General features: G+C 36.3%; 1 protein-coding gene across 3 annotated transcripts in view; it reads right to left on the reverse strand.

Annotated features, from left to right (window-relative positions):
• Positions 1-619: 619 nt before the first annotated feature.
• Positions 620-19,574, reverse strand: part of mTerf3 (mitochondrial transcription termination factor 3) — a 48,530-nt gene continuing 29,575 nt past the window's right edge. The window contains exons 4-6 of one of the 3 annotated variants that reach the window (XM_081769102.1): positions 11,150-11,273; positions 7,031-7,121; positions 620-1,144 (exon numbers count right to left, since the gene is read on the reverse strand). In XM_081769102.1, the coding sequence (XP_081625228.1) occupies positions 867-1,144; positions 7,031-7,121; positions 11,150-11,273 (493 nt within the window). In that variant the 3' untranslated portion in view covers positions 620-866. The remainder of the gene's footprint in view (positions 1,145-7,030; positions 7,122-11,149; positions 11,274-19,574) is intronic. The other 2 variants (XM_081769101.1, XM_081769100.1) reach the window with 2 other exon arrangements.

Below are 19,574 nucleotides of genomic sequence, written 5' to 3' on the forward strand. Positions count from 1 at the left end.
GGATTTAGGAAAAACCAAAATCGTCAAATTCCGATTCGCAGGCCAAAGAAATGAACTTATACCAATAAGCATAGACTCTGCAGAATTATATCAATCGAAATCTGTTAAATTTCTACGGGTGTATGTTAATGAAGATTTAACATCGAATACTCATGTTCAGTACATTAATACTAAACACAGTTGACTGCGCTTTGCATTCCGTAGACTGCAAGGCACTTTGTGCAAGGAAGCTGTCATGTCCTTATTCTATAGTAAACTTTCATAGATTTTATACCACACCAATTCTTCTATAGGTGCGAATTGAATGATGAATAGAATGAAAACTGCCCGACTGGACCGAAATTCGAAGCCAAGTCTTCGGCTTACCGTGCCGATGCGTTAACCATTACGCTAATCAGTTCGTTCTTTGAACAACCATACATTCTATCACTTGAAGTAGGTGCTTAGTTGCACCCCATGTAAACTTCAATCAAGTTCGTAAATGTATAAGGAAGAACCAAATGCAGAGGCTATCCAAAAGTTCAAGAAATTAATTTTTGAAAATGGAAGAGTGTGTGGAAGGGGGGGGGGGGGGGGAGAATGTAGTCAACTAATTTGAAAATTCGAAGGCAACTACAGCGTAAACACATATTTTCAGTAAATTATTTAGAGCGATGTACTCTTACTTTGTACATTACATTATGACGTTAATGAGGCATATAGACATACAAAGGTTCCTTTACACTTAGGTGAAAATACGATATGCAATACAGGTGTCCAAAGAAACAATAAACGAATCGATTATATTTATGTGCACTATTTTTTTCTATATTTTATAAAAATGCACTAAAAATCAAACACTGTACATGAACATTTAATCTTTTGCATTACAAAGTCTTTAGAAACAAATTAAAGGCTTCTACGGATGTCTTGGCAATATTCGCACAGAATTCCTTGTCTCGCCCTGAAACTAAAGCTTTCAATGATACATATCCTTCTTTTGTTGGATCATACTGATCACGAGACAAAGTTTGGAGATATAAATGTCTTTGTTTCACACGATAGAGTCTACTTGTTAGTACATCAGGTTCGGACAATATTCTTTCATGAGGAATCTTCATCGCATTATGAACGTAATCAAACACATCCGCTATTCGATTGTAATCTGAAAAACAAAGATTAGCACATAAAAAATGATAGAGAAGCTACAAGCAAAATTTCAACTTACTGTTACATAATTTTTAGCACTTCACACTAAGGTTATCTATCTTAAAAATCCATTAATCTGTCTCATCAAGGTCTAAAGAAGATAAGAGCTTTCTCATTGTAATTAAAACTATTTGGGTCAGTCACATAAAATCCATCGGACGTGGGAACTCCATTCGATAGATTCATAGGTGGAAGAGACAAGTCAGCGCTGATACATACAAGTTGTACAACATCGTGTCCGTGGGTTTTCCCGGGGTACTCTCGTTTCTTTTAACATTTTCATTCCGCCGATTCTTCCACCACCATTCACTTACCTTACTCGATTGTCCTCTTTAGCCTGAAGGGCATAACCGTGGGACATTAAACTGAAAGATTTTTCGAGGGTGTGTGTCTATAGAAAAAAAAAATCGATAGAATCCGCTACTTAGCGTATTTTTACTAAGCTACTTATGTTAACTCATTATTTTACTAGAACAGATTTATTTATTTATTTGTTCATTTAGTGATAAATGAACAAATAAATAAATCTGTTCTAGTAAAATAATAGATATCAATTACTATTGGGGGCAAACGACATTAAGTTTCAGCACAATAATAATTACTCTTTTTCGATTTTATCAAAAACTACGCATGAGAATTTATCATTGTGTGTCTCATTTTGTTCTGCTCAATGTTGTGTTCTGATTGATATATATACACAGGGTGTAACAGGAGAAAATGCAAATACTGCGATAGGTGATTGTACGTGACTACTACATGAAAACACATTAACATATATCGCGAAACGCCTAGTTTTCGAGTGAATTGGGGAAAAGGAGTAACAACGGAAAACACCACGTACGTATTCACCGATTTATTACTAATAGTACCATTAATGAAAGTATATGTTTTGGCGGATGTCCAGTGGTTTGTCCTCAAACGCAGGTAGTAGTGTCTCCAGAAACTGAAGTCTGTCCATTCAGGTTATTGTCTAGGACGATTGTGCCATTAAGTATGTCATTCACCACGGCACACCACACATTAACCGAAAATCTGTGCTGGAAATTCGTGGGGATGGTGACATGCGGATTGGTATCACACTAATAATGCCAATTGTGGCTATTATTTATGTCATCCCGCGTAAAAGTAGCTTCGTCGGTGAACATGATATATGAGATTAAGTGCTCATGTTGCGTTACTCATGTACAAAAGGTCACAAGCTTCCCTTCGTCACCATGATGAAGGCTTGTACACGCTGGAAATGGACGGATGCAGGTCTTTCTCCGCTAATGTTCTCTACACTGCCATATCAGACCTGACCTCGAGCCAACATGCTATGCGCCTGGTACTTGTTGTGGGGTTGTGTTCCACGGATTGCAGTATACGTCGAGGTGCGGCATGAGGCAGCCTTCTATCCCTCTCAGCATGTCTAAGAGTAGGCATTGTGCCATGGTCCCTGATGGACTTGTACACATTACCGAACACACGGATGTTTGGTGTTCGACAGTTTGAAAATCACCGGTATTTGTTTACTGCCAGATGACTACAGTCATTGCAAAACTCATAGACGAATATTATGTCTGCGTATTCTGCATTTGTGAACACGGTGGGCATGTTGACCCATTTAACGCCTCGAACTGCAACTGTGATGCACGATACTGACCTGTCTGCACTCACTGCATTCACTCAAACAACTGACGCACAGGACATGGATCTGGAATCAGGGTCTCGCTACGCGGTGCGGAACATAGGATCTAGGCTCATCCGGCAGAAGGCTTCACACTGCATTTATACACTTTCGTATGCATTAATGGTACTACTAGTGATAAATCAGGGAATATGTACGTGGTGTTTTTCGTTGTTTCTCCTTTTCCCCAATTTACTCGAAAACTAGGCGTTTCGCGATATATGTTCATATGACCTTTTTTCATGTACTAGTCACGTATAATAATCTACCGCAGTATTGCATTACGAGTGATTCCATTTCAAATCGTCCAGGGTGGTCCACACGACTGTCTCAGATTTAGTTCATTTTTTAAAATAAGAAACTACATACAAAATTATTAGACCCATATTTTTTCTTTTTGCTGAAAAAAAATTTTTCTTCGATATACAGCCTTCCAAAATGGCCGCCCTCCTCTCAGATTGCTCGAAAAATTGAAAAACATGTCAAATTAAAAATTTTATTGTAGAGAAACGAGTGTACTTAGTAACGTAATCGCAATAGCAGGAAGAGTATAAAGTTGTATGTTTCGTTGGAGGGCCAAAATTCGTCTATTGGTCCAATAGGAATCGCGTAATTCACTCGCAATGTTGATGAAATTGATGTCATAAACACTGTAACTAGTGCACTACAATGTCATGTTACCAGTGAAAACAATTTTCATGGTTCCAGAGAACACTAGGACGATGTTCACGACACTGAATCTCGTAATAAACTGTTTCGTGGTTGCAGCAGAACTTCTTGATTAAGTTCGAACTTGATGCGTGGAGTTACGAGAGGTTTTGCGATAATAAAAAATATTTTTCTTCTTCATCTTTATTATTATTATTATTATTATTATTATTATTATTATTATTATTATTATTATTATTATTTTATTATTATTACTACAACTTACACAGACGTAGTTTTTATTCGACATTTTGGTTTTACTAATGATGGCATACATCAAGTGAAATTCACACGTAATGTTGCAAACTATCAATAACGCATGAGATAAACCTTTTAATGAAATACATGTAAGTTTTCGAAAACTGTGGTAATGTGGGGAAAATTATGCTTCATGTGATGCTGGCAATCATTAATGAATACCAAATATCAAATAAAATCCACGTAGTGTCTTTTGGAAACAAATAAAAGTTCTAGCAAGTTGGCAACACTGCCAACTGAATTGCAACGCACGTAAAAATCATCATATTGATACAAATCAACTTTCTGAACTTTATCAAAGCTTTAACACACAGTTTCTGATCTAACGCGAAATATATATTTCATTTTCTATTGTCCCGAACCGATTTTGGATCCCGAGTTGGAAACCCTGTAACTCGAAAACGAAGCGGAATTCGACTCATGTTTATAGGAACTTTTCTACTAGATTTGATGTCAGGATTCTACTCTCAAAATTTTCATACTTCCTTTCAAATCGCCTTGGGTATAGGACCTAAATGCCCATAGGGAATATTTACATTGCAAGTACAAAAATCGAAATTTCAATAATTAATTGCGAATGTTAGGGGCTGCAGCCGCATGAACGGTTAACGGATTTTAAATATTTAGGTACTTCTCCAATACATGTAAAAAATTCAGATTTTTAAAAGGTGGGGTTTTTGAGAAAATGGCGTCCAAACATGGCGTCTTAATGCAATTTTCAGCTTTTCATCATGCTATAACGTGGGATGTAATAATCAGAAACGTAAGTCCTTTACATTTTCAAGAGACCTTATGGAGTAGATTTCGATGCTAGAAGCAGATGGTTGATATTGCTCGTGAGGACAGAAAAAAAATGTTTGAAGTTAGCAAAAATTTCATCAAAGTTGGCAACATTGCGAGTGAATTGCGCGATTCCTATTGGACCAATAGACGAATTTTGGCCCTCCAACGAAACATACAACTTTATACTCTTCCTACTATTGCGATTACATTACTAAGTACATTCGTTTCTCTACAACAAAACTTATAATTTGACATGTTTTTCAGTTTTTCGAGCAATCCGAGAGGAGGGCGGCCATTTTGGAAGGCTGTATATCGAAGGAAAAATTTTTTTCAGCAAAAAGAAAAAATATGGGTCTAATAATATTGCATGTAGATCCCATATTAAAAAAATAAATGAAATCTGAGACTATGATGGGGACCAATTGTGGTTTGCCTGGACAATTTGAAATGGAATTGGTCTTACCCCCCGTTACACCCTGCATATACCTTAGCTTTGAAAAAATATTATAGTTATACTTTAATATTGTTCATGAGTTAATCATGATTTTTAGTTATATTCCATTAACCATACTATAATACATATACTACATATACTATACACCATATACTATACATATATGTCGTTTTCCTAGTGTTACAACGGAAATCTTAGGATTTGGATTAGAAATTAGATTTCTGGAATTTCGGCAGCTATGGCCATGTTAGCCCGTCACGTATAAGGAATGAGGTCCGTCGGCAATTACACTACCTGGGGAATTGGGGAGGAAGAAAGGAATAAAGAAGAAAGGAAGCGGTCTGAGACCATTGTGTTAAGTACCATCCCGGAATTTTCCCGGTGTGAATGAGGAAAACTTCAATCAGAATGGCTGGCCTGAAAGAGCATTTGACACTTTTTCAACCGAGCATCCCCACTCGGACCGCTCGTACCAAAGGCGAGAGCGTCAGCGACTATGTTATTCGGGACCACAATAAAAATTATGATGACAATACACTTCAGTATCAGTTTAATCTTAATAAATGATGTAGTTCTCGTACAGCATAAATTTTTAAACTTACAAAGATTTTAATTTCTCTCAACATTCTCTAGAATTACGTATAAGAATTTATATTCACTCATAGTATTTTGTTCAGTCGATGGTCTATCGATTGTTATATGTCTCATTTTTGGACATTTTTCCAGCAAACGCTAGGGTGACTGGTAATTCGATGTATTCTTTGCAAGGGGATATTCTACAAGTATTTTGGAACACTTTCACCTATATGAACCGGGGGTTGAAAATCAATAGTTTCTGAGTAATTTGCACATGTATGATTTGTTTGAAATTTGCCGGCTAACGAGAGGTGCGCGAAAAAGTTTTACCTTGACCCACTTCTACATATCGTAGAGCGCTGAAATTTTGCATGTGTAATCCTACAAACGTATGTAGGTCATGTGATAATGTACAGCTCATAACTCTGCACCGTTGCTGTGTTATAGGTCTGAACATGTAGTGGTCCAAAATCTATTACTGCACCTCAGAAAGTACCGCGGCAACATCGCAGAAGTGCCTGCCCCTAGGAAATTACTGCATGATTGGGAAGAAGTGGAATGAAGATGGCATGCTGTCAAGAGAAAACGCAAACTATGATGGATTTCATACCCAGGGTCATGCATTTGTCTGGCCATTTTCTAGCAGTAAACGGGTCCCGGGTTAGATTCCCGGTGGGGTCACTTGGTCGAAAAAGTGTAACGCGCTTTTTCAGGCCAGCCACCCTGAATAAGGTTTTCCTGAGTTCTCCTCATTTAGGGTGTTTGACTATGGCATATAATTTGAAGTACTCACCAACTGCCTCTATAAAAATTGTTGCGGAAGTACCGCAGGATTCTGAAACACTGATATTTGGATAGGGCACATACTAGTTCCTAAGTGAAGTCTTGAGCCGACTACGGAAGGTCACATAGTTTTGAAGCTATGGACCTTTAAAGTTTATTTTTTCATGTTTTCGGCAGCCTATAACTCCGAAAGGAAGCATTTGTGCACCTAAGTTGGTCTATACTTTTTGACTTATCTTAGTGTCAGAAATCACCTTCCAAACGTTATCGGTATTATTTTGAAACACCCTGTATATTTTATGTTACATTGTTTCAGTGTAAAATGAACTTTGATCTGTATCTGAACATTGGTAAGTAAATAAAATATTTAATTCATATTGAAACTGTGTACTGCAACTTTCATCAATCGAAAAATTCTCTCTCTTTCTATCTAGAGTTACACAAGTTCGGAACATCTCAATACAATCAAACTGTACTAGTAGAAAGTACATTATCTACTTAGTCTTTCTCTTTCTTTCTTTCCTTCTTTCTTCTTCTTTTTTCATTGCTCTATATATATATCTTACTTATGAGTAAATTAATTGGAGAAAATATCTTTTATATAGTGTGAGTACCTTTCATCCACAATTTTGGCTTGCTGAGCAACAATTCCTTTGTCTCCGATTTGTTGAATCCCATTTCTTCTACAATAGCAAACGTTGCTAGCTGTAAGGAAAGTAAAATTCAATTACATACTGAATTTCAATAATTTTTACAGAATTGTATAAACTTAACCAAACCTATGGAGTACAAATTTAATTTATGATCAAGATCTGATGGGCAAGTCATTGCTTTCGGAAGCGATCTTTAAAGGCACTATAGCAGATATTTATTGCAATATTACTGATTTAATTTACATTTCTGCTTAACGTATCAACTGAAAACTATAAATCGTAATTTACGGAATTTAGATACTACTTTGTTTTTCAGAATTAGGGCAAAGGGCAGAGGAGGAAGAATGCTCTTGACAAAAATACTACCTTCTGCTCCCTCGAAGTTTAAAAACTCTAATATTTTAATTGCTCCATAATCTAAACACTCTTTTATCACACGAGCAACTCATGTTAACTGTTTGTTTGTTTATTGCACTTTAGTGTTCTTTTTCGGGATCGAGGGTACATGAGACGTAGACCTGCAGTCAAGGTGGAATGCGACCCAGACCACCCCAAAGGTGCGCACGCTAGCCATTAGTTCAACACGACGGCGGGATGGGGGGGGGGGGGGTAGTTACGCACAATTACTACAATTTCCTATAATTTTCTACTCCAACACTACTGTTTGTACGTACGAATGACGTATAAATATTCTTTTCGTATTTAATATATTTTTAAAACAATAGAAACAAATGTACGCACGTGATTAACTGATTCAAAAAGGCAACAGGGCTTTAATTTCGACGCGTAAAACAGGGCATCAGAAATACATAAATAAATAAACTTATAATTGTATGCAAAATCAGTTAATTTCATGTAGCACTAACGAAATCATCTCCAAAATTATAGCAAAATGATACTAGTCATAGAAATGAAAACGTAAAAGCCATTTTATAATCACAAAATCGTGCTTATTTTTAATATAAACAAGGATTACTGCTGAAGTCACGGCAACTATCACCTTTTACGAAAATGGGAACGGAGTAGGAAATTCTGAAGTACGCAAATAGAAGATTAGTACATATGTAAACGTTATATGTACGGAGTTGCACGAACATACAAATCCCTATGAGGATATAACTTGAGAGAAATGAGTACAACCAATTGTTCGTTTCATGAGTGTTTCACCTAGAAGTACATTACAAACCATTACAAGTACAATTACTATTACGCGTAAAGCCCAGAAACACACACTAGTGACATTTCGAGTCCTTCGACGTAGTCTCCCGAAGAACCTACCCTACATTTCTGCTAAAGAGTGTAATTCGATGTAAAACACATATGAAACGAACAATTCGTTGTACTACCGTATTTGCACCTAAACTTTTGACACGAGATTATAGAAAAGTAAATTTCGAATATACGCCGCACTACCAAATATACGAATAAGTTCAATTAGACAGTATTTTAGTTGCATGTCTCTCCTTCCCCTTCTTAAATTCTCGCATAATTAAGGTTGACTCATCACCAACAGGACAGGTTTTGCGTATTGGGAGGTCTGGTGTAGTGATTAATTTAAGCGACAGTGTAAGGAAGTTCAAAGTTGATTTATTCGAGAAAAGTTGATCATTTGGTTTCTGAGTGACAACGAGAAAGAAGCGTACTAATTACACAGCGAAATTTAAATTTCAAGTTTTCAGCTATGCAAAGGAAGACAGAAAGCGGGAAGCTGGACGCAGATTTGATGTTGATGAAAGAAACTTCGCCAGTGGTGTGCAAGTGAAGAGAAAGTCTTAAGTAGTTTGACAAATCGCTGTTCATTTCGAGGGCAAAAGTGCACCAGACGTGGAACAAGATCTGCTTGATTTTGTAGTCTAAAACAGAAAAAGTGGATATGCGGTTACAACTGAAATGATTCATAATTGAAGGTTGCAAAATAATATGTGTTTATGTCACCTTGAAACAGACGATTTAAAATCTGATGCGGAAAGTCTCGATTATAGGCCGCACCCAACTTCTTACATGTAATGCTTACACATGTACCAAACTTTCATTTGCGTATTTCAGAATTTCTTGCTTCGTTCCCATTTTCGTACTTTTGCTGTAACCCTCATACATATGTATCTTATAGCGTCCATTGGAAAGTGTTTTTTTCTTTAAGTATGATGTACTACGTTTGGGAAGATCAGTAATACTTTAGTAACTAACCAGAAGAAAAGTATGTAGCGGCAATATGACAATACAAGGAATTATTTCTAACAAATAAAATAATATTAAATTTAAAAATCTGTCGAAAACTTACATACAAAAATAATCACTTTATAACTGTAGTTGTGTTAAAAGCAAAGGCACTGAAATTATACTGAGTTCCGCAAACATGTAAATTTAAACTTGACATCTATTTCTTACGAAGTTTATATATGTTATACTTCGGATTATAAGCATGCACGTTTTTGTTCTTTACGTATTCTGTATAAAAACTATTACGTACATACATATAATTTCCCTGTATCCCCTTCACATTTCATTTATAACTCTAGCATAAGAATATTTTTGGAGATCTTTTTGGTGCAATCTGGAGACTCAAATTTAAATATAACTCTAGGGGCATCAATAAAATAATAAACTTTTCTCAAACATTCTTTTAAAAGTAAATTTAAACCGACTTAAGGAGAAAATAATAGCAAAATTGCAACGCAGCAAACACCTAGTTCTATTTTAAGAAAAAAAAATATACTAAATATAATGCGCCTAGTTCTTTAAACATACTACTATATTTCTTGATGCCATTAGACATATTTTATGAACTTTAGAAACATTTCTGAGCATTAAACTATAACATTTTCTGCTTTGTTACATATTGCTCTCTATTAATATTGACTGAATAATTTGATACAAACAGTGAATAAGTTGATTTTAAGTTTAACGTCCCTTTCAGCAGCGAGGCTATATGAGACTGGACATACTGATTAACGTGGAATCCGAACCACATGAGCTCTCGCCGGGTCTCCCACACCAAAGGTGCGTACGCTAACCACTTAGCCACAGAGGAGCTCTACAAAAAGTGAAATTTGAACCACTGAGATCTCATGCACCAAAGATATATGCGCTAAACAATAAACCAGCGAAGTGAGTTTCATTTCATAATGTGAAACTAGGGTAGACTTCCAAACTATGGGGATTAAATATTAAAATTGGATGTAGTATATTTATCACGTCTGTTTTAGCGAAGAGACAACGTCAGAAATGGAAACTGTTCTTGAGACGCGAACCCATATCGAGAAAGTATTTCTAGCTACATATTACTGTTTTCGGTGTAAGAAAAAGTACGGATTGTCTTCCACTAACTGTAAGTAGGGAAGATTGAATAAATTCACTAAAGGAAACCGAGGGTATTTCTAATAGAGAAATTACATATTACTTTCTTCACAAACAACAGTGTTACTAAGATGACTGAAAGGATCGGACATGTGTTGTTGATAGCAAGCATAGCTATTAACTATGAATCAGAAAACAATATTCATATACAATGTTCCCTCAGTATTATTGACTCGTTACTACCTGAGAATAATTCCTGTTTTCAATGTAAAGTAACATAAGGATATTTCACCACTATGGAGCAACAAAGCATGGAATGGAAATGTCTAAGAGTAAAAACACAGAAGGAACCACCGAAAATGCCACTAACTTTCAAGATGATCTGAAGTATCCTGGATTTTAGCACAGCAAGGCAAGACATCAATGCTATATGTCATATTGTAGCGTTTGTCACCTCGTTGTGTGATAAACTATTTACTAAGTTATTTTTTCGTTTACCTCGAATGCCGATCACCACCGCTTTCGACACAAGCCCTTTACCTAATTCGATAAGGTTAAAATACAGTGAAACAAGAGCATTAAAAAACATATAAAGGCACACTTTCGTTTGGATAGACCAATGTAGGAGTTTTACATACGCTTCGGTGATAAAGACCCCATAATTTCATGGTGTTGGCATTCAGATGAGCTGCATTTAACCTCCATTCCTTCCTTGGGTAGGAAATATAAAGAAAATAAATAAATAAATAAATAAATAAATAAATAAAAAGGTAAAGCACAAACCTTGATATGTCTGAAGTTGTATGTTATCAAACGTGGCTGTGAAATAGAAACATGACGAACTTCATTTCCGGTCAAAGCAAAGGTCTTCTGAAAGTACCCTAATCGCCTATCTATTCGCTCTGTACTGGAAACATAGACAATACACACATTAACAACGTAATAACAATTTTTTTATATGTATATTCCAGAAAGAAACTGACAGAAAATAAGAAGAAAAAACTAGGATTTGAACATTTTCTATTAACAGCTCATGTAATTTTTTTCTTACTTTATTATTATTATTTAAAATATTTATTTCTAAAACACTGGTTTTATTGTTTTCGTCCACTATCAAAATAAATAAATAAAAACTAATTTAATGTCCCGCGCTTATGATCCACAAACTAGTGGAATCAGTAGAATTGTGACACCCAATATGATGATTCATGATATTATTTCGGAAAGTACTGTACTTGCTTAATGAGACAAATTGACACATGCTTATAGTAATGATAAAATAAGTTTAGCACTTATCCCTTAACGCGCCCAATACTGAATATACCGAAATAGTTTAGAATAGAATAGTGAATACCGGACGCAGTTTGAGGTAAGTGTTAAACTTAGAAACAGTATGTGCGTAATGGCACCAGCGCAGACTTTTCCAAATTCCATTGGGGACACTGAAGTTAACACTCGTGATTAGTTCATCTATATGTATGTGTATGCAAGCGCGCATGTGTATGCGTGTATATAAATATATAAAGCTAATGATATGATGATGGACCAATAAATCCTGAGTAGTGCATGCTCATAATATATATATATATATATATATATATATATATATATATATATATATATATCAAATGAAAAAAGTCAAAAAAAGTATATTCTGTTCATTTTGTTGTTGTTCGCCAAGATTCACCGCTTAGTGCGAGAAAAACATTGTTTAATTGCACGAGTGTGGTGTCAAAATGTGCGTGAACATCTCAGGATTGCTTTAGTAAAATCATCCTTTCCAACAGTCCTCGGAAACTGATTTAATTTACTGTTTTTCCCATTTATAACATCGTTTCAAATACGTTACTTCTAACAATGATTGTGAATTAAGTGGATAATAATTTTTAAGTTTAATCTATTCTTCAATTGTTGAACGGTTTCAAACATGAATGTTCATTTACTTTACCTACCATTTGCTTAATATGTCGATCGGACATGATACTAGTGCCATGCCCACTAATATAGACCACTCTATGTCACTGAACGGTAATACCGACCCGAGCATTCACCATTTCATTACTGCTGGTGAACTTATACCTAATGATTCAGTGTGTTCCAAGTGAAATAGTTACTCAATGCAAAAAGCCAAGCAATCCACAATAGTAAGTGCCATCATACTAGCACCAAAGCTAAACCTTCATCGTCCAATCTCATTCTCATTCTTTCACCTTCTCCACACAGTTCTATCTTGAGCGACCGCCCCAACGAGATGTCGATCGAAGCATGCAACACCCTCCTCGGAAAACTCAAGTCCATAACTCCTATTTTACGTAGAGTTCCTCGAGGAGATAGATCGGCGTTGGCTGACGTCACTCTCGTCACCCTCTGTAACGTTCTACAGAATATTATATCTACTAATAGCTTGCAATCGTGGAAGGAGCTCTTCTTCTTCCCTTACGTAACTCTTTGTTTACCAACAAGAACGAACAAAGTGTCTAATCTCACTACATCGGTGAAACAAAGTTGGACTAATTCTCGCTGCGATGTCCTCCTTTATCGCCACCAACGACCTTCCAAACCTCGCCGAGCGACAGACCCAATCACCTTCAACATCAAGGTTATTGAGAACAAACTTTACGACGGCGATGTCCATGGAGCAATCAAACTCGTCATCTCTGATGACACTTCGGCGCCTCGAGAAACTACAGTGTTAGATGCATTACGCAACAAACAACCTACACACAGTCACATTTTCACACTTCCTGCACTCATTGACAACGCTCCAGCCGTTCTTAGAGTTTCTGTCAAAGAAGTACAGACAGCTCTTTGATCTTTCCTTTCCGGCTCCGCAAGAGGTATGGACACTTTACGCCTTCCCAGATTTAAGAATCATTTACTATGCCAGGACATTGATTCTAGAGACCGTCTGTTGAGCACTATCAGTGGTTTTCTTCACATAATCCTCACTGGAAACGTACCTACAGAAATCAAACCAATATTTTTCTGAGCGTCGCTTATAGCATTAAAGAAGAAATGTGGTGATACCATCGCTGTCGGTAACGTTTGGAGACAGCTATCAGCTAAAATAGTATGCCAAAGAATTAGAGAACCGTTATCTGCCTTCTTGTCACCATATCAGTTTTGAATGTGCGTTCCACATGACTAAGAGGTTGCAGCCCATGTCGCCCGACTATATTATTCTCATCCTCATACCCAAGAAAAAATATTCTTGAAACTAGATTTCCGGAATGTATTCAACGAAATCAACAGAGAATCTATGCTCATAGCTGTAAAAATGTACTTCCCTTATATATACGCCCTCATACATCAGTGCTATTCACAACCTAGTCACCTATTTTTTGATGAAGACATCATTCTCTCCCAGCGAGGTGTTCAACAAGGCGAGTCCCCAGAACCTTTATTTGCTTTAACACTTCAATCTATTGTCAGCAATATCAATACTGAGTTAAACATTTGGTATCTCGACGATGGAACTATAGCTGGAGACAAGGAAGATGTCCTCGAAGCTTTGTCAAAGATTCTTGAGAGATTGGATTACATCTCAATTTCTGCAAGTGTGAAGTCGGTTTCCTAGGATTTTCAACCGAACAGCCTAACATCCTTTACCCCCCTTTTCAACGAAATGTCGCACCTGGAATTCAACTTATATCATCCGATATAGCCTCCCTTTTAGATGCAGCGCTACACACTGACACTCGACACATTATGTCACTGAACAAGATTTCTAAATTAGATTTCTCTTTCACTCGTCTATCTAAGATATCTGCGCCCTTAGCTTTCTATCTCCTACGGGCCTCATTAGCCATACCTAGATTGTTATATTTCCTTCGTAGTTCTCCATCCTGGAGTCAGACAGATCTTCTGGAACAATAGTTCATCCAACGGTGAGTTCATCCAACCTGGCCTAGATTCTCTTCTCAACTGCTCTCTTACGGATAACTCATGGCTATAGGCACCTCTCCCAGTGGATCACGGAGGTCTAGGCATTCGACGAGCCCTTGACTTGGCTACTCCATCTTTCATTTCTTCCATTGATAGCTCTATGCCTTTGATCACTTCTCTTTTTCGCCAGGATATCCATCAGGATTCTGAAGCTGAGGTTAATGATTGTAGCTCCCAATGGGCATTGTGCGGCGTACTCGGTCTACCTGAGCTTGACAAGAGAAGTTTACGATCTTCATGGGACGCTTCTCTTATAAACTTCAGATATCTTACTTCTTCAATCTTCCACCAATCCTGAGGATAAGGAACGTCTTGCTACTTCTTTCTCTAAGGCAGGTGCCTGGTTACAGACTATCCCATCTACATCCCTAGGGCTGCATCTTCCCGACGAAAGTTTTCGAATCGCTTGTGCGTTACGTTTGGGAGCAGTTGTCTGCGAACAACACTGGTGCCCTGCTTGCGGAAGTTTAGTGGATAAGAGAGGCATACATTGCCTATCATGTCTTCACAGTGCTGACAGATACTCTCGCCACTCCAATGTTAACGACCTCATTATGAGAGTCCTCATCTCCTCTGGAACGCCTTCCGTGAGAGAGCCAATGACGTGTAGTCACTCTGATGGCAAGAGACCTGACGGAATGTCTTTGATGCCTTGGAAACGAGGGAAGACTTTAATGTGCGATTTTACTTGTGCTGATACCCTAGCCCCCTCTAATCTTCCTTCTTCCACAAAAGCTGGGACGGTTGCAACTCGGAGAGAATCAGAAAAGAGACGAAATTATAACAACTTCTTGGACAAATATCACTTCCATCACTGTCGCCATCGAAACTTGTGGCTCCTGGGCTCATGAAGGTCTAAACTTCATTAAAGGAGTTGGACACTGCGCAATTCTCAACACAGGAGACACCCGAGCTTCATCCCTTCTTATACAAAGACTAAGCATGGCTGTGCAAAGAGGGAACGTAGCAGCGATGCTAGGAACGCTCTCTCGGGAAAAGCTTTGGACGAAATCTATCCTTCTGTAATCACCCTCCTCTCTCCAAACTCACGCAATTGCTGCTAGACGAAGAATTAACCATTAACATATATTTAAAATATAATTGGCTCTAGTACTGTTCCTTGTGGCACGCCATACTGGATAGTTCTACTGTACATTCACATCGAAAGTTTCCAATTTGGACAATCTGTTTTGTGTTACTTAAATAGCTACCAAACGAAGATAACGCTATTACTTGTTCCTAGAGACGAAACTTTTTCGCAACAATTTTGATATTTTGTAGCATTAATTGCCACAATTTTCGCATTTATTTTTTTAAATGTAGCACAAGTTCTTTTTCTAAAAAATATATGGTACTTGTAAACAGTATATTTTTGGTAGTAAGGTGTATCTAATACAAAAATGAGGATATGCTTTGATTAGTTGCACATTCTAGCTAATGTATTCAGTGAAATATAGAAATTAATGCAAAAATTTAAACTTTCTTGAACCTCATCCTTAGTCACATGATAACATGCAGCAAAATATTATCAATTTTTCTTTTCAAGTTTGTTCTCCTGTCAGTAACAATCATATTATACTTGGAAAAGAACCTCTCGGCATCAACACTCTAGACTGGTAACAATATTAAACGTAACTAGCTGACAGAAAAAGACCTGTGTTTAACTTTTAAACTGTTTAACAATGATACAATGTCAACTTCCTTATTCTCACTGTTGAGAACTTCAATAACCTTACTTTTAAATTCACGGTAAGCAACCAAAGATCATGTATATTTTTACCACAAACCACAGTCAACGATTTAAACAACAGTTCAGTTTTGTTGATGTCTACATCTTTATGAAGTGAAACAGTTTATGAATCAAATAACTCGCAGAGCTTTTCGTAAACTCTTCACACAGAATTGTCGTCACTTGCTTGCATGTAACTTTGAAGCTTCAAGCTTCACCAATACTTTTGACCCGCAGGCTTTCAACTTTACTTCAACTTCTGCCTGGTGAGAAGCACTATCTAACTGCAATAGCAGGCCCGAATTTTCCTGATTAAGCTAACTATAATTTATTTCCCAAGTTTTACGTTTTCCCGACAATAAGGTCAGCATAAGGATAATTAGACTCTTCTACTTCCTTCATCAGTTGAGCAACAGCGCTTCCATGTGCACTGACAAATGATGCTTGCACTTGAACCTCAAACTTGCCTTTTTTGTTACTGCTAAAATTTTCTAGCCACTGACTTGCATGAGATGATGAACTTTAAATTGTTTTGAAAAATTCTTCTAATTTGGAAAAATTTTCACTTACATACGAAACAGTCTCAAACCAACTTCTCCATCTCGATAAAACTGGCTCAAGAAACAAAGGAGGAAGATTCTCTGGGATAGTAGTATCTAAGTGTTTTCGATAAGCACTTTTAACCTTTTTTGTTATGAAACATAGCTTTTGTTTGATTAATGAAAGCATTTAACTCTTTCAGTTCAGTTTGAAAAACATCAACTAAATTAAATTTGTGAGCCCAACAAGTAATGTGAAGCAGTTAAATAATATTAGAAATGCGCTTTTTAGTTATTATTAGCAACATTTAGCAAGAATTCCACATTTGCGCTTTTATTCGCATTTATCGCAAGTAATGCCGAATTTCGCTAAAATTCGCGATAATATTAACGTGATTTCTGGCTCTGAAACGAAAAGTTTGAGGTTTCCTGAAGCAAATACGCATTTTTTTTTTTTTTTTTTTTTTTTTTTTAATATTTTGCACATATCGCATTAGCGAAAAAGTTTCGTGTCTACACATTCCTAAAGCTCGTATAGTAGAATTTTGTGTTATATTGTATCAAATGTTTTAGATAATTCCAAAAAATAGTGTAATTACCATTTTATTATTATTTATATTTTACTAATAAATTATCAGAAGTCTACAATTTTAAAAAAAAAATCTTATTTAGGATCTTTTCAATTACTGTGCGTTTTGAGATCTATTAATGATCGAAAAATAAATAAAATTTGTCACGAATGATAAAATACTCTAGTTTGTGTCCAAATAATGACTGATTCTTTAAACGAAATTTTTGGGAAGCAGGAATAACTGAACTTGCTGTCAGATTTTATTATTTTTAACAGTTAACAGACATAAATTAATCATCATACTAAACATGGGTGAGCAAAAAACTTCTCACCGCATTTAAAAAGAAAATGTATTAAACATTATAACAACAACAGGAATAATAATAATTACAAGTGAGTTTCCTTTCACAGTGCGAAACTACGGTAGATTCCCAAACTATGGGAATTCAATGCTTAAACTTGAAATATTACATTTGTAACTACTGGTTGCAATAGACTAATACGATCGAAGATACAAGCTCCTCGGATGCTGAATACGTATCAGAAAGCTATTATTCGCTATGCTATACCTGTCAACAGACAGACGGACAAAGTCGTTCAATATGACTTCCGACACTTATGTAAAGACTAGTTTGGAAGTCTAATAACTGAATACTATTTAAGTCTTTCTACTCTTTTCCTTACTAACTATATTATAAAGTTTATATAATGCTAAATGAGTAATATATTTTAATATTCTAATACTACGTATCTTGCTATAGAAAAAAGGTGAAATATCAATTTATTCAAATTTTGAGACAAACACTACCAAAAAAAGGTCACTCGTTTCACAATAATGCAATTGTAAGGATAACGAAAATGAGCTCCTAATTGCCATCCGTGCCCTCAGTGAGAGAGGCCTGATTTCCCAATGAGTGCTAAAAAACGGAAAGAAATGTACATTTCATGGAAACGAAATACATCATGCTATAATCCTTTAAAATTGCTCCTAATTATTATTATTATTATTAATACTATAAAAAGGTGCAATTACTACCTTTATGCTTACTCCAAACCAGACCTTACATTTCCGGTCGAAGCATAAACCGTTTTCAATGGAAAAGGGGTGAAAACTGTAAGTGATAATAGTATGTTATAGATAAAAAAAAAAAAAAAAAAAAAAAAAAAAAAAAAAAAAAAACTTACATGCCTTGGGTAATATTATTTATTTTTATCCTAATATTTTCTTCTATGAGTTTCTTCGGAAGATATCGCCTTATAAAGATTAAATCGAGTAGGAGTTCACATATTGGTTATTTGTCAGAAAGTGATGAAATAACTAATATGTGCATTCCCACTCGATTTAATCTTCATACGATGATATCCTCCACAAACGCTCACAGAAGAAAAGTGAGTGAAGTATTACAATAAAAATAAATAAAACTACGTAAGGTACGTAAATAATTTATCTTTGTGTTCGACGAATCAGATTTTTCACTTATGTAAAACAGGCTAACAGATAATTGGGTACCTTAAGACCTACTTAACTTACTTACAAGCAAGGGGCGCGATATCGAGACTCGAATTGCGCAATAAGAGTTACATGTACTGAAAGAGCATCACTTAGTTAGGAAGTTACCAAATTATTAGCTGCAGTCCGCCAGTAGGGAAAAAGTTATAGGACTGTAAAGTTCAGAGCCTGGCGTACAAAAACCACACAAAACTTAGCATTTGGCTTGTTCCTCTTTGTATTGACAAGAGATAATGAACTCTAACGTATTCCCAACACAGAACATGATGTTTGACATAAGAAAATCTGTATGAGAAGAACTGTCAGTGTTGCCATCCATAGAAATTACCGTGTTGCCAGAATAATACCTCGAAAAGCTTGCAAGCAAATAGTACGTAATCGGGACTTGCGTTGCACAATACGTGTTATAAAATATATTCTGAAAGAGCATCAATCATGAAGTGACCACGTTATTAGCTGCAGTCCACCAGTAGGGCAAAATTATGGGGCTGCAAAGTGAACATGAGAGACTATGGCAAACAGAAGGAATAGCCTGTTTGTGTGTGCAATAACAAATTGTATTTGTTTGGAAAGGGGAGATAGCTATGTAAATTACAGTGTTAAGCCACACAATTGATATGAAGAGCAGAAAGTATCGAGTGATCCAAGCAAAAACAATTAGTACAATATGGACATCCGACGATAGCCAGCGACCGAGTTTTACGATTCGCGATGCTTGGCATTTGTGTTGTTTGTCTGTCGGTATGCCTCACGATAAATGCTCAACGAACAAACCGATTCAAACCCGAATGACATTTTCACAGGTTTATCGTGAGGTCTACTTTGCGGAGCATCTTCATACTAGTGTTCTCTTGGTAGCTTTTGCATTTCTGTTTAAATAATATTCTGTAATGTTAATACAAGTATATTATAAC

Source organism: Thermobia domestica, chromosome 8 (genome assembly GCF_964235325.1).
Source record: "Thermobia domestica chromosome 8, izTheDome1.hap1.1, whole genome shotgun sequence".
Taxonomy (NCBI): Eukaryota; Metazoa; Arthropoda; class Insecta; order Zygentoma; family Lepismatidae; genus Thermobia; species Thermobia domestica.